The sequence below is a fragment of the Drosophila virilis genome, chromosome 2 (assembly GCF_030788295.1).
Source record: "Drosophila virilis strain 15010-1051.87 chromosome 2, Dvir_AGI_RSII-ME, whole genome shotgun sequence".
Taxonomy (NCBI): Eukaryota; Metazoa; Arthropoda; class Insecta; order Diptera; family Drosophilidae; genus Drosophila; species Drosophila virilis.
In genome coordinates this window covers 33,674,382-33,697,500 of record NC_091544.1, presented here as the reverse complement: position 1 = coordinate 33,697,500, position 23,119 = coordinate 33,674,382, and the positions used below count along the sequence as shown (strand labels likewise).

The 23,119-nt window shown below is 38.9% G+C and overlaps 1 protein-coding gene across 1 annotated transcript; it reads left to right on the top strand.

The window, feature by feature from the left end:
* The first annotated feature begins 9,666 nt into the window (after nucleotides 1–9,666).
* Nucleotides 9,667–21,229, top strand: dpr4 (defective proboscis extension response 4). Its single transcript, XM_002056697.4, has 6 exons — nucleotides 9,667–10,417; nucleotides 13,207–13,415; nucleotides 14,197–14,351; nucleotides 17,951–18,161; nucleotides 18,260–18,517; nucleotides 19,651–21,229. Exons 2-6 carry the CDS (start codon nucleotides 13,331–13,333, stop codon nucleotides 19,938–19,940), a joined length of 999 nt encoding a protein of 332 aa, XP_002056733.1. The 5' UTR covers nucleotides 9,667–10,417; nucleotides 13,207–13,330; the 3' UTR covers nucleotides 19,941–21,229.
* Nucleotides 21,230–23,119: the final 1,890 nt, after the last annotated feature.

Genomic DNA, 23,119 nt, shown 5'->3' with positions numbered 1-23,119 from the left:
CGTAAGCGCATTCCGATGTGCGATTATGCTTGGAATTGCGTGTGGGCCATTTGCTGCAGATGATATGTGGATATGTGTGCTTGTATATCATAAACCGATATTTATATATACAAATATATATATATACATACATATTTCTATATACGGTATATACGGTGGAATATCTGTGGACACGCACTTCTGGGATCTGCTAGGCAGCTGTCCGCTTAACGAATAGAAATTATAGAAAATAAAATTTAAGTAAAATCTTTGATAAATTTCTTTCAGCTTAAGAATAATCTCAATTTTGACAAAGTTTGTGCTTGATTTAAGTCGCAATTGCGTGGTAGAATTTTTCTCTAAGTGTAATAAATAGAAGAAAATTATAGAATACTTGGTAATTATTTTACTTGATTTCAAACAAAAATTCATATTTTGGACTGTTTATAAATTCCATGCACATATTTAAGTCCAAATGCATTTATTTTGTATGCAAAAATTTGCTTCGTCCGCCAAAAGATTTTTATAATTAAAAGAAGAGATTTTGGACAAGAGTTGGGAGCAGAATTGAGCCGAAGTCAATTGATAGTCTGTAGGGGTTGTACGTTGTGAGAAGCGGTTCGTTCGCTTGTATTGACTTCACTGTACTTGAATATAAAACGGGTAATGACTGTTTTTAAGCTTCTTGCAGATATTTGGAGTCCAGATGTTTTTGTAAAGAAAATAAGCAAAAGTTGTCAACAAAATTGGGCCGAAGCAAATTGATTGTCGCAAGGAGTTGTCCGCTGCGCTGAGCTGTTCGTTTTTAAAGATTTCACTGTACGTGTACTCCATATTGGCAATGGCTGTTTATAAATTTCTTGTTTAAAAAGTTGGTCACAGCAAATTAGCCATAGCAAATTAATTGTCGCAAGGAGTTGAGCGCTGTAAGGAGCTGTTCGTTCTTCAAGGATTCACTGTACTTGCATTCAATACTGGCAATGGCATGTTGATACGCAATGGTTGGTCTTTGCGGGGGCAAAACATAATCTTATCGCAGAAAGCGTGCGCTTATCTCATTAAATGTCAGGAGACGCCATTGAATCATTTTACAAATGGCTGACTACATGTCGCATATGAATGCGGGCGGTGGGGCATGGCCGTCTGGGCGAGCACTTGAGCTACGCACACACACACAGAGTCACATATATATACACTAACACACGCACAGCGCAATTGCAGACAAATGAGATAATTTACACGCTGAAATGAAGCCCATAAAGGCTCATTTAAAATTCAGCGGCGTCTGGGGCATAATTTTTTTCCTGCTTTTTCCGCTGCTTCCTCTACATCTTTTCTATATATGTATGTGTATGTATCTGTGTTTCTATATATATATTTTGTTCCTTTTCTATGTTGTTTCGCTTCTGCATTCAGCTCTAGCATTTTACTTTGCTTTTTGTGCTTAATGGTTTTGTGCCATGACATACGTGGCTGGATATTAAAATGGGTGCCCCTCCTCTGCCCCTCCGCCTCCCTAGAGGTAGAACGACGAGAGCCAGAGCAGAACCAGAAGCTTTGCTTTGGCCGTGGCAAATGGCCTGGGGCACGACAGAAAATCTTTATTAGCATACGGCATAAAAATTTATTAAAGATGAACGCGGCCAAATGAAAAGCGCGTCAAGGATATTCGAGTGGGCTTTTTAGTTAGCTCTTCCAGTTAGCCTCAGCGCGGCAGCGAGTTTTCAGTTTTCCTTTTTATTATAAATCGATTTGAAGACTTTGATTAAACCGTAGAGCACAAAAACTGGGGGACTCCTTGTTAGCTATTTAGTTTTTGTTTTGTTTTGTATTTTGTTTTTATTTGCTGAGATTTTTTGTTTTTTTTTTTTTTCTGTTATTTTTGTTATTGTCATTTTGTTTGTGGGCTGGTTTTTATGTTGCTCAACTTAATTTTATACAAATGACCTAAGGTCATATCACCATTTATATCCGTCAATCCCTTTTTGGTATAAGTTTTATATTTGCTTCGTTTTTCTTGATGTTTTTCTTGTGTTTTTTTTTTTTTTTTTATATTTTATTTGTGTCCACTTTCTTGTTTTGTGTCTTCAGTCTCTGTGCCGGCTTTTAAGGGCATTTTTATGTTCGCTTGAAGCGCCAACTAACGGCGAGCTGGCCCTAAAAGCCTTTAGCCAAATATCTTCAAGCGACAGACAGTCGTATATAGTACATATATATACAATATATATATGTATATAAACTTAAGTATATATGCTACATACATATATGCTTATGTAAATAAACAAAACGCAGCATTTGCTTGTGTTTGAGAGCAGAGTTTGGGTAAGCGACACCGGAATGCCAATAGAACAAGTGAGAATGGTGGGCATGCTCGACGACCAGATGCCCTATAATTAGTTAGAAAGTAGCTTAGCTACTTTAATGAATAGAAAAAGTGTATAAACCACCTCTATACTTATTATGTGAATATAATAAGAAATATATATAGATTATATACGAAAGACTAGCAGACTTTAGGCTTCAAATTTTGGTTTCAAATATGTTGTAACTATTTTCAAGTGTGTGAAAAAACTGCAGGAAAAATATCTTGTATGCAGCTGACAGAAAGTGGAAATTCATTAAATCAAATAAGAATAAATAACTACACTATATAATTTTTGATAAGCTCTTGCACGGGTTAAAAAGTTATGAGTGTAAAAAGTTATGACTAGATAAAAGCAAACAATATATTTACTATATAGTTAGCAAGATCGAACTACCTGCTTAACAACCATATACCATTCCAACTGAATCACATGTTTACAGGGTATAAAAAGTAAATCCGAAGCCACTTGCGAAAATGAATGGAAAATGTCAGGATGAGAGTGTGGTATGCCACAGCGAAAGAGCACATATAAATATAGATGCAGATTTAGAGATAGGGAGACCGGGAGCTTGAGCTGAAGCCGGAGGAGGAGCTGGCACAAACAGCTAAAGGGAAAAAGGGGTGCCAAAAGCAACCAATGGCCTAAGTTTGGCCTAAGTCGAAAGTATTTCCTGGTTATTCAGCTCCAAAGAGCCAAGCAGTCCGGCAATTGAGTTATATTTGATGCATATCAGATGCTCAATGTTCAAGTCTAAAAGGAGACGCAGACAAAAAGTCCTTTTGGCCCATACGTCGTATGTGTGTGCTCTATGTAAATGCTCCCGCGGGGTGAACGGGTAGCGGGGGGAGGGTGCGGGAGCCTGTGCGGCGAATTCAATTCAGTGTTGGACAGTTAAGCTCAAGTGGAAAAAGGATACGAATGCTACAAAGTCGAAGGGATATATGTATATGTATGTAAATATTTATATATGACACACACGCGCATGGCACATGCATATGCCATTAATTATTATATATGCATGCCTTATATGCAGATTTCTTTGTTTTGGCCATAACATAAATCATTATTAAGCGGAAAGGCAATAGTAAAGTTTAACTGACCATGTGACATTTAAGTAGTTTGTGAGCCACAGTAAGAGGGCCGTTAACAAATCAAATAATCGTTAAAGGATGTTGCAAAAAGATTTTAAATAAATCAGACGCCTAATGACATATGCATAACAACAACTATGTCGACAAGTGGGAGAAAGATATGGAGGAGGCAAAGCTTATCAGCAGAACTGAACAAAGGAATAAATAACTGAAATAAAGTTGTCTTTATATGAAAACTCACAATTCAGAAGCTGAATGTCCTATTATTTTAGTCTAATAAATATTCAAGGCTATAGACCTTAAGAATTTGTAGCACCCGCTGCAAAGGCCTTGAAATAAGTCAAGCTTATGCAAAGAAAACTTTTGCGGCTGCCAGTGAAATGTTAAGGATGCGACACAAAGCAGACACAAAAGCGCACTCTCTCTTTTGAGCGTTTAACTACGATAGGGAGGGAGAAAGGTATAGAGAGAGAGAGAGAGAGAGAGTGGGAGCGATAGAGAGGGAGAAGAGTGAGCACAACTGCATGCATTACCTGGTAGGCTGCATGTAATGCACTCTTCTAGTAAACAATAAAATATGAAATTTAAATGGAGAGACAGTGGCAGGTTATAAATTGCGAAGATATCAGCTCGACAGCGTGAAAGCATCGGATTCAACCTCATTTAACTTTGTAGTACTTTGTTTGAACGCTTTTTATAGCCAATACAAAATAATTGAAATGATTGAATGCTGCCCTCATCCATGGCTAAGCACTCGCTGCAATAAAACTGAAAGTGCTTTTTAATACACTTCGTTCCGCTGCGATTGGAAATTTACATTGAGCCGTCGTTATCGACGGGGATGGCAAGTGCTGATTCTATTTGGCCTCGACAAGGAAATATTTTCCCTAATGAATTGCTGGCATTAGCTTGACGGGCTCGACTTTTGCATGTAAATCAAATTGGGTAGTCCTAGAAAATCAGACATGAAAATCGATAGAAAAACATGAGCCTTACCAAGTGCCTGAGAGCATTTCAACAGCCTTGAGGCAGCATCCAGACTAACTGAAGGTGAGTTAAATGGCAGCTGATGCGATGCGATGCGACGCACACACTCACACACGCACACAAACACACCTGTGCGTATGGGTGACATTTTAAGATATATATAAAAGGGAATTCTTGATTTGTATGCCAAAGGTCAAAGGGTGCAAGTTAGCTATGCTGTTTGATATGGTTTTGAAGCTAGTTAAAAGTCTCTAAACACCTCCAATAAGAGCTTATGCACTGAGCTAAAAGTTGCAATAAGTTCTATGTTCTATGTTCTATGTTCTATGCTCTATGTTCTATGTTCTATGTTCTATGTTCTATGTTCTATGTTCTATGTTCTATGTTCTATGTTCTATGTTCTATGTTCTATGTTCTATGTTCTATGTTCTATGTTCTATGTTCTATGTTCTATGTTCTATGTTCTATGTTCTATGTCTATGTTCTATGTCTATGTTCTATGTTCTATGTTCTATGTTCTATGTTCTATGTTCTATGTTCTATGTTCTATGTTCTATGTTCTATGTTCTATGTTCTATGTTCTAGTTCTATGTTCTATGTTCTATGTTCTATGTCTATTCTATGTTCTATGTTCTATGTTCTATGTTCTATGTTCTATGTTCTATGTTCTATGTTCTATGTTCTATGTCTATGTTCTATGTTCTATGTTCTATGTTCTATGTTCTATGTTCTATGTTCTATGTTCTATGTTCTATGTTCTATGTTCTATGTTCTATGTTCTATGTTCTATGTTCTATGTTCTATGTTCTATGTTCTATGTTCTATGTTCTATGTTCTATGTTCTATGTTCTATGTTCTATGTTCTATGTTCTATGTTCTATGTTCTATGTTCTATGTTCTATGTTCTATGTTCTATGTTCTATGTTCTATGTCTATGTTCTATGTTCTATGTTCTATGTATGTTCTATGTTCTATGTTCTATGTTCTATGTTCTATGTTCTATGTTCTATGTTCTATGTTCTATGTTCTATGTTCTATGTTCTATGTTCTATTTTCTATGTTCAATGTTTTATGTTCTATAGTATATATTCAACATTCTATATCTATATATTCTACATATATATATTCTACATATTCTACATTCTATATCTCAACATTTTTCGAGTGTGTGTATAGCACGTAGTTAACCCTCATCGATAAGCATGGTGGTAAGCGTTGTGGCCGAGGCTGATGCCCCAATCAGTTGCACATCTAAATCCACCTCAAATTGAATAATGAACGCAAAGTGACTGAGTGGCCGCCGCCCATTGCTATCGCTCAATGAAATGCATTAAATCAGGGTATCGTTGAAAGCAACTTCTGGTCGCCAGTCCTCAACCCTCAATCCCCAACTCTAAGTCCAGCTTCGGCAACAATAGCAGCAGCAACAGCAGCAGCGGCAGCGGCAGCGAGCGGACAGGTGCCCCAAAAAGTAGGCAACGAAATGGTAATTCACGAAATTTGAGCGACGCACACCTCCCTGCCAACCTCCGACGCCCAGCCCCCTCCCATCTAATACTTTGAGTCCCATTCGCTTAGCTGTAAACATCAATTATTCCGCCCCCAAAACTATTCACGCGATTAGCCGCGTTTTCTAGTTATTGGGTAATAGCCATTGCCAGTTGCCGGTTTTTGGGTAGCTAACACGGGGGTATTTGGTGGGTGGAGGAAGGGGAGTGGGGTACTCCTAGATGTATAGGCGCAAGCAAATTTCAGCGTTACGCTGAATTGAATTAACGGGTCCGGTTGTGCCGGGGCTAGCTGTAAATTTTACAACGGTGCATCTGATAAACGTGGCCGTGCCGACATGCGGGCCCATAAAAAGGCTGAGCCAGTGAGTCAGCAGCCGTCGGGGCCGAAGAGTTATATCAAATGTTGAAAACTGTGCGAAAAACAGAGCGAAATGTAAAACAGACAACGCTCGCGTTTCTCTCTCTCTCTCTGTGTGTGTGCTTGGTGTGCGTGTGTAAATTTGCTGTGCTGTGCTTTGCTTCTGGCCCGGTCTTAAAAGCGAAAAGCCATTTGTATTCATTTGAAATTAATTTAGCATTCATGCAAGGCCCAAGACGCGCCAGCCGCAAGAGGCGCAACATCAGCAACGGTACCAGCAGGGGGTTGCAGGGGGTACACAGGGGGGTACAGCGAGGGGCCACAGTATCTGGAGCAGTGGCTGTAGCAATATATGGCGCCTAAGCAATGGATAAATACGTGTACGTGGCATACATTTTGCCCGCAATACAAAAGACGAGCCAAACAATTTGCTCCTAGAGCCGCGTCCTTTGCGCCTTCGCTTATCGATAAGCAGTATATGCCCCAATCCCCCTGCCCGTCCGCCAATGATTGCACAATTGAAACTACCGGCTGTTAGGCTGGAGGCACAAGCTATGAGCCTCGTGCCTCGAGACGTGCGCCTGCTCTACTAATTTTAACAAATTAATTGGCAACAATAAATTTACTGGCAAAAAGGTGCGCAGATAGCATCTCGCATGGGTTCTAAAGGAATGCGCCACTCCCTACTCGGCAGCGGGGCGGGTTGCAGCTATAGATTGCTCCACTAATTTGATTCGCTCAATGACAGACGCTTAAGCACCGCTGTGCAGCTAATATATTTAAGATACCCGGCAGTAACAGCAGCCTATAGACTGCGAGGGCTAAGGTGTTCAGCCTTAACCTCACTTTTAATAAACTTCGTCTACGAGAATATAGAAATTGCATGTATTTTCCTTATATCTGGAAAATATAATTACCTATAATATAAATAAACCGTATTTAGGTGTGCATTGGTCCCAGATATCTTGGACTCTTATAGACATATAAGAAATATATATGTATACCTACTTACAAACAGACAAACATGCAGAAATAAAGCTTATTGGGTTTCAAAGAGAATTTATGATCACAGCATGAATAACTGTATGATTGACAAGTTGGAAATTCATAGGAATCACATAGTAGGGCATTTCGAAATACGTTCCCTATAATAGGCAGCGCAGCGGAAAGTTCTTAATTGCGTTTGCTAGAAGATAACATACATTCATGTAAGAATACATACGCACACCCCACACATTCACACATACAAGATATAAAAACCAAGTTTCTTAGATTGCCAACACAGCTTGTTAATATAGTACTCACAATCAGAGCGTTTAAACCTGTAAGTTTTAGTCGAATTCATGAGAATCGCATAGTACGGCTTCATGCAAAAATACGTTTTATTTTTTCAATTTGCAGCGCAGCGCAGGAAAGTAAACTTGGTCTGCAACTGGCATAAGAGGAAAGCATACAAACATAAACACGTAGATACACACATATGTACATACACATGTTTGTACAGTTCTAAAATGATATGAAGTTCGAGAAACTTATGAAAGCGTCAAGGCACATATAAAACTTTATAAAACTTTAAATCTATCAATCATAACAAAAATACCAACTAAATAAACCTAATCAAGCAAGTTTGTAGCTGCAAAAGCTGTTGCATTAGATGAATATATACCTTATTTTATTATATATATATGTATATATATATATCTAAATATATAAAAAGGAGATGGTATTAACAGCAGCTTAGCACACGATTAGCTTCAGAAAATTCAACATTTTGCCAGTTTAACCAAATTTCTGTGTAAACTAAACATAGCTTTGAGCAAACAAAGCATGCGTACATTTTTATTAAAAAATAAATTTTTGCTTTTCTTTTCAAACTTTTTACCGCAACTAAAGCACTTGCCTTGTACCGAAGCGTATTATATAAAAAATAAATTTGTATTTCTGCAGCTGCCACAACAATAAAAAATGCCAAAAATAGTTTTTATTGTGCCACAAAGCATTGTGCTACAAATATATATAAATTTATAAACTTATATTATTTAGTCAAGGGAATCGTGAACTTGAAGCGCTTGAGTGCCCTCATTGTCCGCTAGGTGTCGCACTCTGGCATTTATGCATTGTTCCCACACAGAATTTACATTCAGCAGCGCACCGAGCGTTTTTCTAGTCAAGCACTCTCGACCGAACATTTTGGCACTTTATTTATTAGCTTGTAAGCCGCGCGTTGAAATGCCCCCCGACGTCGACGCTGACGCCGACGCGGACGTTAACGACGACGGCGACGTCGACAACGACCCCAGCAGCTTAGACTAAAAGCCAGCCGCTCGTCGCGTCTCTCCGCTGTCCGGCCATGTTTTGCGCGGGGCTTGGGGGCCATTTGCGGGTGTGTGAGGTTATGGATACGCTTTCGACAGCAACATTTGCGGCCCATAACACGCAACATTTGACACGGTCGGCCATGGAGACCAGCAACAGCAGCAGTAGCAGCATGTACAGGTGTTTATTGGACAGGGGGTAGTTAGTGGAGCGGCCTCACAAATCTTTCACGACTGCGACGCGTGTACATAAACTCAAATTGGCCTATAACTGTCTGTTCAATTGTTTTTGTCGCATGCAAATGTGAGTGGTGGAGGGGGGGGGGGGGGGTGGGGTTGGGGGTACAGTGCTCAGTGTTGGGCAATGCTCACAAGCATACCTACATATTGCGGTAAAAATCACATTGCTGTGGGCCAACGTAAATCATTCATGTGCGATGCAAAGCCCCCAAATGTCGACTATATTAATATGCCAAAACGAAGGCGTGTATATGGCGAATATTCATTTGTACGTGACTATTGAGCACATTATGCTCGGGCCCGCGTTCCGATGCGGACGCGATGCGACGAGACGCGACGCGACGAATTGAGTTGAGTTTAGTTGAGTTGAGGCAGGTTGTGCTAATAACCCAGTTAACGTGAGAGCCCCTGTCAGAACACTCTCTATTTCAATGCGCTCTCTGTCGCAGTCTCTGTTTCGTTTCGTTCAACTCAAGCTTTGGCTCTGCGGCCGCTGCTTTGTGCTACCTGCGACAAAGTCAAACCCTTTGCCGAGCTTTAATGCATTGCGAAAAAAATTTGCCCACTTTACTGCTTATTAAAAATGTAAAGGAAAAACGCATATTAAAGTTTCATGCTGCCGCGCGCGCTCTCATTTTCTCACTCTCTCTCCCGTTCTCTCTCTCACTCGTTCTCGCTGCGACTGTGCTGTGAGCTTTTGAGAGCGCACTTCGAGTGAGACGCTTCGGGTGGCATTCGGCTGTGTGCTGTTCTCGCCTAAGGTAGACGACGACACGCGTTGACTGCCTGCTGCCTGATGAATCAGTTCCAGTACGTGAATCCTGCCGCTAGGATGCACGTGTACGCACGGTAGCTGCAATTGAAAACATACATTGTGGCACATTTAATATAAAAATAAAAAAACAGCTTAAGCAGAAACGAAAATAAAGAAAAACAACGGCTATTTAATAACTGTATCCCCAGTCAAACCAACAGCAACAACAACACGAACGTTGCTCACGTACGAGGCGGATACACAAAAATGCGAAGCTCACGCGCGCCTATGTGTGTGTTTGTGTGTGTGTGAGTGAGTGATTGTATCGGTGTGTGTAGTGCTTATATCGCATACCTATAGAGCAGTACCTAATGGGCCCATGCATACATATACATACAAATAAAATAATACAAAGGCAACGCTGTCGTCGCTGTCCTCGACGCCCTGCTTCTCCCCGTTTCCCCCCGCCGTTCGTGACCACGTTCATTGTCGTTGGTCGAGTGCTAAACGGAAATATTTGGTAGTCCAGGTTATTGCCAGAGAAAATACATAAAGAAAAAACAATAAAATATAAAAACGGAAAGAAAAACACAAACGTTGAACCGGAGAAAGCAACAATGGCAGCCCAAATGAGCGGCAATCGAAGCGAAAAATGTTTGCACACATAAATGTTGAGTTTCCACTAATTATTCCGCATTGCGCAATCGATTGTCAAAATAAATCAGCATTGCAAAAAGTATAGAACTCCGAATTGGGCTTAAAATGAAGCCGGCACACAGGCAATGCGAGGAGTACACATAGAACAGGTGCTTAGAGGTAAGTAAAAGAATACTTTGCATATGATCTATAGGGAAATATCATATATGAGACTGGCTGGGAAAAAGTTAAAAGTTCTCTTTTAAGAAAATAGCTTAGGAAAGGATAACTAAAATTAGTGACAAACTAATAATATTAAACAAAATAGGAATTATCACAAAAGGAAGTACAAGAAAAGAAAATAATAGCTATAAAAATATTTATAAAAATGAGACTCTAGCAGGGGCAGCAGTTAAAAGTTCTGATAGGTAAAGAACTGGTAAGTGAGAAATCTTATTAGAAAATAGGAATGGAAGGTTTTTATTTTTGGCCCATACAAAACCAAGAGAATAGGGCTAAGCATAATCAAAATAAGTAACATCCTAACATACATGGTGAGGGAAGTATCACAAAAGAGAATAGGGAATAGATAATATATCAAATAAGACTAGCAGAGGCAACAGTTAAAAGTTGCTTTCGGTAATAGAACTGGGCTCTGCGAAATCTAATTGGAGAATAAAGGGTTGGCTTATTTATAGAATATAGCACAGCAAGAGAATAAGAAAAATCTAAAAAGTGGTATATAAATGTTACGAAAAGACAATATCAAAAACGGAAATATAATGAAAGGAATTATCAAAAAGAGCCCTTGACGCGAAGAAAATAACTAAAAAACATAGTACTCAAAAAAAAAACAAAAGCTAGAGTCTACTTTTTTGTTGAATGGAGTCCATTAAAGCGTGTGTAATAGCGAATATAACATGGAGGTTGGATAACGCCTGTTACAGGTTATTTTGACTTAAGACTAATTCTTAAAGAACCATTTCATAAGAGAATGCTTAACAGAAAAATATCACAAGACTGTAAAATATCATAAAAGGAAAATATCATTAGAAAGTATTAAAAAAAGAAAATAAAAGGAAAATATTATATAGAGCCCAGCTACTAAAGATTCCTTTTGTGCAAGACTTCGACTAAGGAAAATAAAATCTAATCGGATATATACTTGAGGAAACTGAAATCAGATGGTAGCTAGTGTTAAGTGGACCTTTTTCTGTCCAAATCATCTAAATGGGTTTTACCATATGAAGCTCATATCAAGAGCCAGCCCTATTGTGACTTTGACAAATATGCGGTTTTTAAATGCTATATTCAAAAATGTAGCTAAGTGTTGGTTAGGACCTGACCTTTTGTTTGTTTGATTTCCATAGAAAAATGACGCTTGGGACCCCGGGGCGATAATTCTTTATAATAGCAGCGCAAAATGCTCATGCAAAAAGGGACAGCGGTCAGAGGCACAAACAAATAAACACAGTTACACACACACACATATATATAGGGTGCTACTGACCAAAACAAATAGTGGGCCACACGAACCCTTGACCCGAGTCACGCAGCTAATTGGACAGACAACGAATATATATTTATATTGCATGTACATATATATGAACATTTTTGAGTAATGGCGCTGGATTATGAATATTTTCCCATGCTAAATGTATTTCCATGGAATTTTTCTGTTCTGTTCTGCTTACCCAACGCAGCTGGGCAAATATTTCGGGTTTCCTGGTCTCGGCTATGATAGAGCGAAAGAGCTACGGCCGTAAGTGGCCGTCATAAATTGTAGATGTAATTTATAACAAATTCACCGAATATTACGAGTACTTGGACCGCTGGAGAAATAAGTATTAAAGCGTATAAATAAGCACTTATTTGGTGATAAAGCTGCCTCGTTTATCTAAAGGCTGTAGCTGAACCGAGCAACTCCCCAAAAATAGTAATTACAATAAATTATTCTATTAAGCACTGGGCTCTGCTCCTCAGCAACTCAAAAGCTTCTCATAAATTAAGCTTGAGCGTGGAAATTGTTGGAAATCGTCACAAAAATATGTTCAAGTCATAAGTTAAAGACAAATTGATTTGAGAGTGGAATTTCGTAAATGGGTTGAAATGGGATTTTTTTTATTTTTAATTTAATTTAATTTAATAAACTTCTATTTACGTTATTCAATTCCATTTTTAGATAATTTTTAGATAATAGTTTCACATTGATTATTTTCATAGGGAAATGAAATCGAGATCGAAATCTAGAACAGCCCATATTTATTATTTTTATGTAACCTACATTTTATAGCTGCTCCAAGTTTATTACTACTCCAATGGCCTTTAATGCAGCAAAATTACGAGCGTACAGCTAATCAAATGTAATTGCTTAAAAAGCACTTAAATATAATTTAATTTTTAATTTTCAAGATTATCTTATAGCATAATTCCAATTCTCTGCTCGTCTAGCCCTGATCAATTGATATAAAGTACAGCCAGGGCTCTTGGGCCATTGACTGTATTCAAATTATATAGGTATACAGTAATGTCTACCAGGTGTTATTATTGTCATTTCGATAGACAGATAGAAATTGCATTAGTGAAAGTACAAATATTATTTATTTGTTATGGTAAAGCTAATAAAATGGTTTGGACTTATAAATCAATATATATAATGTATATTGAGTATGTTGGTTGCAGTTGGTTGTTTATTAAAGGCAAAAAGGTAATATGATAATAATATATACTAAAATAATTTTATAAATAAAATAAAATATATGATTCTAGTTTTTAGTTGACTACTTCATTATTATATTAAAACATATACTATAAAATATATTCATAAGTTAATGGTAAATAATTGGTAGCATAAGCTTTTATATCCCAGCTAGATGATGCCCGTCATCTGTTTATATAGTTTTCTTCAATACCTATCGCATTACAACTTTTAATCTGAGCATTTTTATCGCATTAACTTTCTTTGCCAGACTTTATCAGACTTAAGCTTCTATGTTGAGGCAGAGGAAAGGCCACTGGAAACAACAACAACAAGGAGAAAGTATAATAAAGCCGAGAAAAAATCAGCTGCCAGTTCATCGATCAACGTGAATTATGTCGAGGGATAACAAATACAGTTGGGTCTGCCCCCAGAAAGTACTTTGGCTATCACAACTGTGGCTCTTGCTGCTGTTATTTGGTAAGTTTCTAGCTTCAGATGCCAATGACAGGACATTTAAATCGACACGAGGCGCAGCAGCACAAAATGCTTGGCTGGTTTTGTAATACTCTATTCACAAAAAAAAAATCGAGCTTATTGGCTAACTCCTCCGTCCAGATGATGATGATGATGCTGACTCTTTCTGTAAGTGCATATTGTTGTCAGGAAAAGTTTACACAATGGTTGGCCATGCCAAGTACTAGAGTCACGAAATATGTTTTGTTGGATTATCAATTTTTTTCTCTCTCAAATATAAAGCCAAAAACTTTTGGCTCACGCACGCCATCGCACACGCAAAAATCTAAATTGATTACAGTTTGAGAGTCATGAGCGTAACACTTTTGGAGTCACCAAGCAAGATCTTACACGGTTTCTATAAGCAAGACTGAAAAGTGGCTTAAGCCCGATTATCGAATATTTGCTAACTATGAACCAAAGCTTAAACTGAAGCAAAAAACTCCAACGTCCATTCGAAACGTAACAATTCAATTGACGAAAATGTGTTCTCTTATACGTTCAAAATTAGGTACATAGCATGCAACTTACAGGTATTGAACCATCATCCAAATGGAAATCAAATTAATACTTTTTCCGTTTTTGTAGATTGGTGATAACATTTCTAATATATAACTTCAGGCATTACAATTTTCTTACTGTGAACAGAGTATTGCGCCGTCGACTTCGTATTATCTGCCATTTTTTTAATTAATATTCTTGTTTTTTTTTTTTTTTTTATTATTATTACTCTATGTGTATATAGAAAGCAGCCTGGTCATCAGCGAAGTGCCTCCACACTACTGGGAAACCCCCTACTCGCAGCCGTATTTTGATAACTCCTCGCGGCGCGAGGTCACGGCAACCGTGGGGCAAGCGGCGCTGCTGCATTGCCGCGTTAGGAATCTGGGCGACCGGGCGGTAAGTTGAATGATGTTTCTTCGGGGTGTTGGGGGTCAGACCAGGGGCACGCAATTAAAATGCGCCCCAGAGTCAAAGCCAAACATTATATATGTATATGTGAGGCACAGAGGGTAGACAGGGGGCCTGTTAGGAGCCAAGAGAGGGAAGAGGCGGGGGTAGGGTCACAAACAAACGACCTGCGGCGAGCGCCTGGCAGATTTGTAGATTACTTTTAAAAGATTACGCCATAAAGTTGGCGGTCTAACCAACATGGCCCACAGTCCTAGCACGCGTCGCCTATCTCTGTCTCGCTCTCGCTCGTTCTCTCTCTCGCACTTTCTCTCTCGCCCTCTCTTACTGGCAGGCTTGTAGAGCTGCTTGTTCTTCTTGTGCTGGTTCGCGCATTTGTAACACGACTTCGCTTCCGCTCTCAGCGATTTGTTAGCAAATGCAACAACAGGCGCTTCCTTTGCTAACCCCTACCTTCATCCTCTCCGTTGCCACGCCTTTAGCTGGCTTCCACCTCAAAAGCGCTGTGGCTGTGCAATTATGCGGTGTAATAAATTTTGTGCTGTCCGTGTTTTGTCCCCCAACCCGCCGCCACTCTCTCGACAGCCCCTTGACCCCAACGACAACGTTGTCAGCGATTGCGTTGTCTCGCCCAACTTTTAGCCCAGAGACAGTTGAATTGAGTAATTAACGCTCTGAACTGCAAGACAAACCAAGTCTGACAGAGAATCCGCCAGTCATTCAGCCATTCAGCCAGTCAGTCATTCAGCTGGTTGACAACGTGTTCTGATCCACGACAAAGCCAAGCGCATTGTCGCGTCTTATATTCAGCTAATTGGACACGATGTCCCACAATTGCGTGTCAATCAAAGTTTCGATCAAAGTTAAAAACCACAAGAAAGCACAGTTAACTGGAGTGTGACAATGATTAAATACCCTAGCAGACATATAGCTCTTATAGGGCATATGCTTAGCCACGAAAAATGCAAGAATTGAGTTTTCGATAACTTGTTTCCCTGTGCCCGTATGATATAGGGCTAAGATGTTGATAGGACTTGACCCCTATTAAGGAAAATTTTAATTTGCTTAATAATTGAAATTGACAGACTTGTTTGAATAGATTTGGCTCTTGATACTGATTATTTAGCTTTTCAACATATTCGCTGTTCTAGTTATATATTATTAAGTATTTATATGCATATCTCGGCTTTAAATATTAAAATATATATTTTTAATTACGGACTCACCTGTGATGGAAGATTACTTTGAAATCATCTTTTAGTGGCTGGGAGACAAACTTTACTTATTATTTTTATAATACGTACCAGTTTTTTCAAGGGCCTTTTTGCAGCCTCTTGACGAAACAGTCTCCTCCTTAGCTAACGCTCCCGTCTCCTCCTTTGTTCAAGAATTCTCCTCCTCTAATATTAAGGCCACCGTCTCCTCCACAGTTGAATCCGTCTCTTCCTTAGTTTAACCCGCCATCTCCTTCATACTTGAAGCCGTCTCCTCCTGTGATCAAGCTGCCGCCTACTCTATAGCTAAGTCAGCCGTCTCCTTTGATTTACGTAAGACTTTCTTGGGTTAATGAGAATCGAGTAGAAGGGACTAAGCTAAAAATCCTTTTTTGTTTAATTTTCAGTGCAACTGGTTGTAAACTTGGTCATGCAATGTATAAATATATATATGTAGATATATATATACATACAGATATATATGCATGCATATGTATATATGCATGTATGCATACATTCATTTCCATATATACATGCATACACACATACATACATACAAATATACATACAAGCATACGTACATATATACGTGCATACATACATGCATCCATACATACATACTTACATACCCTTTTTCAAAGGCCAGAGCTAATTGGAAAATAAAAGTGAATAGCTCTCAAAAAAGAGAAAAGAAAAATAGAGTGTAGTAAATTGCTTAGATAAAGTGTACAGAAGTTAGTTAGGCTGATAGCCTTTTGTGTATGTTAGATAAGATAAGATAAGATTATATAAATGTATACTTACATAATTACATACATACATACCCATAACACATACATATATGCATAAAAGCATACACACATAAGCATTATTTATACATACGTGTAAGCATACTCACACAAATACACAAATACATAAATACAAACACACTTACATAAATACATACACACTTACAATATACATAATACATACATACATTTAAATTCATACATGATAAAATGATAATTCCTTTTGGCAGAGTATGAAAACTTTAACCAGCTGCGTCAGACATGCGGACCGTCCACATCTACTCAAATATTCCCTTTTGTAGACTCGAGCTATCTACACACAATTAAATATTCCCTTAAATATGAACACAAATATTTCACACTCTAAAATTCCTTCTCATTTTAGAACATGTCGCACATTAACTAACTCATAAATTTGTAATTAACACAATTTTCAATTTGAATCTGACTTTATTCCGCAATAAATCATTTCCACCTCTATTCACAATGGTTAACAATCATTCACAATTTGTGTTCAACATTTGCCAACAAATTTTTGCCAGACTGAATTTGTTTTAACACTGAGATTTATTTTAGTTTATTTTTTTATGCGCATTCAGAAAAAAAGGGGTTCTAATAAATGTGGAAAGTTTTTATTTTTGTATCTCTTTTTTGCCTCTTTTCAGCAATTGAGAAAGTTGCAACTTGTCTGAGTAATCGCTTTATATAACTTTCACCTACGGCTTAAAGTCAATTAGCTGAGTTGCAGTTAAAACTAATTCAAAGCGCACAGGTCAAAAGATTTTCCATTTCTCTTACTTGGCCCAATTTGTTGTGCCAACTAACTGGATCAGTTGGTCAGCTTTTTCGGAGATTTGAAGTCATTTAAAGAATTTGCTTTGCTTAATCGGAAAACTTGAACAATAATATTTTCATAATAAATCTAAGCCACTTGCACAGCTCAACCATAATCCAGAAAAATATTTCTATTTCCAAGGCTGGTATTCTTTTCAAGAACAAAAAAAAATAAATGTTACCTCTGGGGCTCTTTAAAGAAAATTGAATTCACTTAGAAAGCAGAGTTGGCTACTGCTGCTTAATTAATTGGCGTAAATAAATAAATATCCAATAAATATATTAGGGTTTCAATAATATAATATTTAATTTGTGAATAATGTAATTTAATCAAAAATCGTATTATTGTCTCTAGTAAAACGGTTTGCAATATGCCTAATAATACGAGCCGTGGGTATGCTAATGAGACGTTAGAATATGCTAAGGTTGTAATGCTTAATTCGTGCACGACAACTTGTTGTTTAATTAGTGTGGTCATTTATAAATGGTAACCGGTTATTTGTGGTCTGCCCACGTATGGAGACATTTTCAAGGGTCAACAGAAGCCAAAAATAGATTTAGGTTAAGGCATGAAAGCCTGAGCCATTGGCCTCTCACCTTATGAAGTCTGGCGCACATATAAATATACTCAATTTATTTCTTAAGGGGGACTTAATGTGTGTGTAGATATTGAATTTCTTTTTAAAAAATGCTCAGTGCACTTAAATGTGTTCTTGTGCGTGGTTAAATTTGGTTTGCGGTCTTTTTGTAGGTCTCCTGGATACGCAAGCGGGACCTGCATATACTGACCGTGGGCATATTGACCTATACGAACGATCAGCGCTTTCAGTCGCTGCACTCGGAGGGCTCCGATGAGTGGACGCTGCGCATCTCCTCGCCGCAGCCGCGCGACTCCGGCACCTACGAGTGCCAGGTCTCAACGGAGCCGAAAATCAGTCAAGGATTTCGTCTGAACGTTGTGGGTAAGTGGATGACGGTGTGCGCGCGTGTGTGGGAGTGTGTATATCCTTTGCTTTAAGCATGCAAGCAATTATTTGTATTTTGTGGTCTTGCTTTACAGTGTCGCGCGCTAAAATTCTTGGCAATGCAGAGCTGTTCATCAAGAGCGGCAGCGACATTAATCTCACCTGCCTGGCGATGCAGTCGCCGGTACCACCGTCGTTTATCTACTGGTACAAAGGCAAGCGGGTCATGAATTATTCGCAGCGTGGGGGCATTAATGTCATCACCGAGCGCTCGACGCGGACCAGCAAGCTGCTGATAGCCAAGGCCACGTCCGCTGATTCCGGCAACTACACGTGCTCGCCAAGTAGCTCAGGTGAGTTGTCTCTGCCACACAGTGCGGTGGCTGCCACTTACCTGGATCTCCTTCTCATCCACGTCCTGCTGCTGTTCCTGCTCCTTCTTCCGCCCCCTTGCCTTCGCCTTTTCCTTTACCTTCATCTACATCTTCATCTTCATCTACTTTAATGCCAACGTACTTATCCGCCTGTCTGAGTGTTTGTGTGTCCGTTGCAAGTCTCTTTCTATGCCCGCTGGCAATTAATGTGACGTCCCTTGCCATCGGAATTTCCACCACAAACTAACAGCTCTTCCCTAGAGATGTGCGCGTGTCTAGTTTTAATAGCAAGTCACAAACACAAAGTAAGTCATGGACAAAAGGACGTGTTTTAGATCTGCTAAATTCGTGTTACCTCACGTATGGGTCGTATTACAGTCGTGTTATTATTATTGCTTGACTCGTGTTAGCCCGTGCTGTGACGTGTTACGCTGTGTAAAAGTCGTGAAGTGTCTTTGGTAAATCGTGCTAGGTCGTGTAAGCCCTGTTGCTGTTGCTGTAAAATGTATACAATTATCCTAAGTTACTTTGAGCTTATTTCGAGTCATATTTAGGTAAGCAACATTGCAAGCAATTCGAGTCGCGTTTACATTTTCTTGAAACCTTTGCTATTCTTATAAAGCCATGCCGAAGCGAGTTAAAATGTGTTTAATGTTGTTTATTAGTAGTCGTTTTCCAGCAGCATTTAGCTGGTTTAGGTAGGTTTTGACTCACTCTTAGTCGAATTAAGTAGATTCAATAAAAACGAGTCTTCTTACAGTCCTGTTGAAATCGTATTTAAGTCGTGTTTAATCATGTAAAGTCGTGTTGAGCATCCTTAAGAAGGTTTAGGTCGGTTTTGACACGTGTTTAGTCGTATTAAGTAGGTTAAATCGTATTGATTCGTCTTGCTGTCATGTTACATCGTGCTGAGGTCTATTTGATATCCTTAAATCGTGATTTAAACTTACCAACTCGTGCCAAGTCTGAAGAAGTCATGGCAAAACACGACACGCATCCAACTCTGGCTATCATCTCTTGCTTCCCCCTCATAACCTCTGCCCACTCTCAGCCCAAGTGCATCTCGGTGTCTTTTATTTTATATCCTTATCTTATGCTCAACGTATGCACAGACTCCGCCTCGGTGGTGGTGCATGTCATAAATGGCGAACATCCGGCTGCAATGCAGCATGGCAACAGCAGCGCCAGCTCCTTGCGCTCCACGTGGAGCCCAGTGCCTTTACTTGCCATGACAACGACGACAGCTGCGGTGGCTGTCACATGGAACTGGAATTGGAACTGGAGTAGCAGCAGCAGCAGCAGCAGCAGCTTTGTTGCAGCCGCAGCGCTGCTGCCGGCGGCCCTGGCGAATTGGTGGGGTCGCCGCAGCTCCAGCTGGAGCTGGAGTTTGAGTCTGAGCTGATGATGTGGCAGCTGTTGCGGCAAGCTGAATGACAGCCCCGGCCTAGTTGGGGCAGTTGCACTTATCTTCTGTTTAGTGTTAATGATGATGCATTTAATGTATGTGTATGTGTGTGTTAGAAGCCCGAAGCGGTTCATAAACTAAATGGTGTACATACTGCAAAAGTCCTTTAACGAGTATTATCTATAAGCAAACCAAATACGATATGGCAGTCAAGGTGACTAAAAAAACAAAAAAATAAAGAAAGAAACAAGTATTAAGAAGCAAACTTTTTAAAATGAGAAAAAGAACCCAACCTAAACATAAGTTTGCAGTGAAGCATATTCGATAAACGAAACTCTCTAAGCTTTTCATTTCAATCTAAAAAGATAAAAACGCTTTCATCTTGGATTTCTCAAAAATGTTGTAGTTCGATTTTGTTGTGGCGCTGCTTGTTAAAATTGAATAGCTTAAATATTTCGAAGCACAAGTTTATTTAACATAGACATTCAATCGGGTCACAACATACAAAAGTAGTTTGTGCCCGCCAAAAAGTATGCAATGAAAAACTGATTTTGAGTTGAAAGCGTTTTCAGCCCGTTCCCTTTGTACACAAAACTCACTTGCAATTCTTTGACATAATACATATACATATACATATTCATATATATATATATGCATATATAGTTAAATATAGTGAAAAATATAAATCTATACAGCTCACAGCAAATTCCAGCCAAATTACAAGCTATTTAATTTTGATTTCCCAATTGGTTTTGGGCATTAAAACAAAATTAATAATAAAATAACAAACGTAATGAATTGTGCAGCCTGGTCCTGTGTATATAATATAAATATTTGTTGTGCATCGGCTTGCATCATTCATTATTTAAGCAAAACAAAACAAATGCATGGTAATAAACACAACAACAGCAAAAACCAACTACAAATAGAGCAAGAACAAAATTAACTTGTTTTCCCTGATTCCGTATTTTAATGTGTATACAATTTATAAATCTTGAAAAAAATTCGAGGTATATTTCTAAGTTCTTATCTGATTGTCTGCCATAAAGTTCTATGTAGTCCATTAACGTGTAAAATAATTAATAATTGATATTACATTATTAATAACTGTAAATTTAGCGCTCGATTTTAAGCGGTCTTGATAAGACTTTAAGCGATAAGTATAGACGCCCCCAAGTTGACAACTTTCAAATCACAAAAACAAAAATAAAAATAAAAGAAAAACAATTGAAAAAAATATAAATAATAAATAATGTTTTCTGTTTAAAAAAAAAAAATAAAAACAAATAAAAATGTTTCTCCATAATAAAAATATGGTTATGGTTAAAATAATAATATTGTACTGGTTTTTTAATTGCAGGAAATTGGGTAATTTTTGGTAAAATTGGGTAGATTTACAAATGGAATACGAAAGGCAGCATTTGGCTGTTAAGGAGTTATTTGACTTGGCAACACTGGCAAGTTGCTTGCTGAGATCAATACGAGCACCCAGAGAGTACAGCGGCAGCTGCTCAGCAGTCCACACACTCTGCGTTGCGGCAGCCAATCAAAATGCTTTTGTCATATTTCGCTGCACTGCGATATTCGCCTAAGTCATTGAGCGCAATCACAGTGACCACTTGTCAAATGCCGAGAGCAGGTATTTTATACTCAAACGCTTTTAAGCTGAGCTTAAATGGGGACATATGCTTCCAGTAAAATTTCGTCTCGTGAAATTTTGCACTCAACAGTGCAAGCAGCTTAGCGTCGCAAAGCCGCTCATCGCCATGCGCCATGCTTTGCAGTTGAGTTCGTTGTAAACGATATATGTAAATAGAGGTGAGTTGGCTATATTTTTACTTATTTCTTTATAAACTTCTAACATAGTTTTAGTTCTGAATTGGCAACAGTGTAGCTTGACTGCCGCAATAAATGTAGCTTTAACTAGCTAGGGCAGCACTGGCAAATTGATTTACAATGAGGCTTTTTTCTGTAGTTAACAGCGCCTGTTTCCGGCCGTGCGCTAATGATCAATGCTAACGAGCAAGAAATGCTGCCCATCGTTTATCCTATTATGGCAATATTTAATTAACACTCAATATGTGGTATGCTTGCCAGCTTTTTGGTTCGATCTTCTTCATTATATATACGACCAACATGGCCATGTTGTTGGCCCTAAAAAGCCTACAATTTTTGCGGCTGAAGTGCACCCAAAATGAAAGACTAATTAAGCGGCTTATTTGCGCGCATTAATGGACCAACTTGTGGTCAGCTTGTGTGTGCGAGAATGTGTGTGTGTGTACGGGTCAACAACTACCATAACAATAACAACAAATAGTCGTGACCAGAGCAGTGACCATTTATTTATATTTCGATTTAAAAATAGCAAACACACAAATGGACTTATAAAACTCTCTGGAAGCTTACGTGTTGGTGCCGCGGGGGATGTCCGAGCAAAACACAGAACAAAAACAAGGCAGAACAAAAGTAAAAATAAAAAAAGGGTACAAAAGTCAAAAAGAAATAAATGGCTTTTCAAGTCTTATTTACTCGAGAGAGAGAGAGAGAGAAAGAGAGAGAGAGAGAGAGAGAGTGAATCTGCAAGAGAGGGACAGTGTGCGAAGGGCAACACCGAATGGAATCAATGTAAAGGTCACAATTTATTCAATTGCCCTGGCCAAGATATTTTTATAGCGTGTTCATGCGCCAAGGCCCAGACCTAATCCCAAATCACAACGGAATTACAGACTGGTAATGGTTATGTAGCGGATGAGGCGCCAGAATTGTGAGCGCCAGGGTTCAAGAATCCAGCGTATAATGGCCAATTGATAGCCAAAAGGCATTAACACGCCAAAGCAGGAATTCCCCTGGCTAAAAACTCGGTTGGATGCTCCGCATCCCTTTTCCTTCCAGCCCAGCCAACTTTTGCTGATTCAAAGAGAACCAATTTTTTCGCAAGCTCACAGAGAGACAAAAATATTAAGTTCAAATGTAGCAGAAATCCAAAATACGTGCCTGCAGTAGTAAACAGCAGCAGGGTGACCCCTCGTAGGCGACCTTAGAACCGCCCCCCCCCCCCCCCCTAGGTCACAATCGAAAGCCCAACCTTTTCGCCTTGTTTAGGTGTGGCAAATGTGTGTGTACATGTTCGTTTGCGTGTGTGTTTGTGTGTGTGCGTGTGTGCGCGTGTGTTTGAA

What these genes read in the sequence shown, in the direction of transcription:
- dpr4 (XM_002056697.4), top strand. Translation starts at nt 13,331, where the DNA reads ATGTCGAGGGATAACAAATACAGTTGGGTCTGCCCCCAGAAAGTACTT. An exon ending in GCTCTTGCTGCTGTTATTTG is followed by an intron (nt 13,416 to 14,196) that starts GTAAGTTTCTAG and finishes ATGTGTATATAG; the next exon opens with AAAGCAGCCTGGTCATCAGC. An exon ending in GTGCTCGCCAAGTAGCTCAG is followed by an intron (nt 18,518 to 19,650) that starts GTGAGTTGTCTC and finishes ACGTATGCACAG; the next exon opens with ACTCCGCCTCGGTGGTGGTG.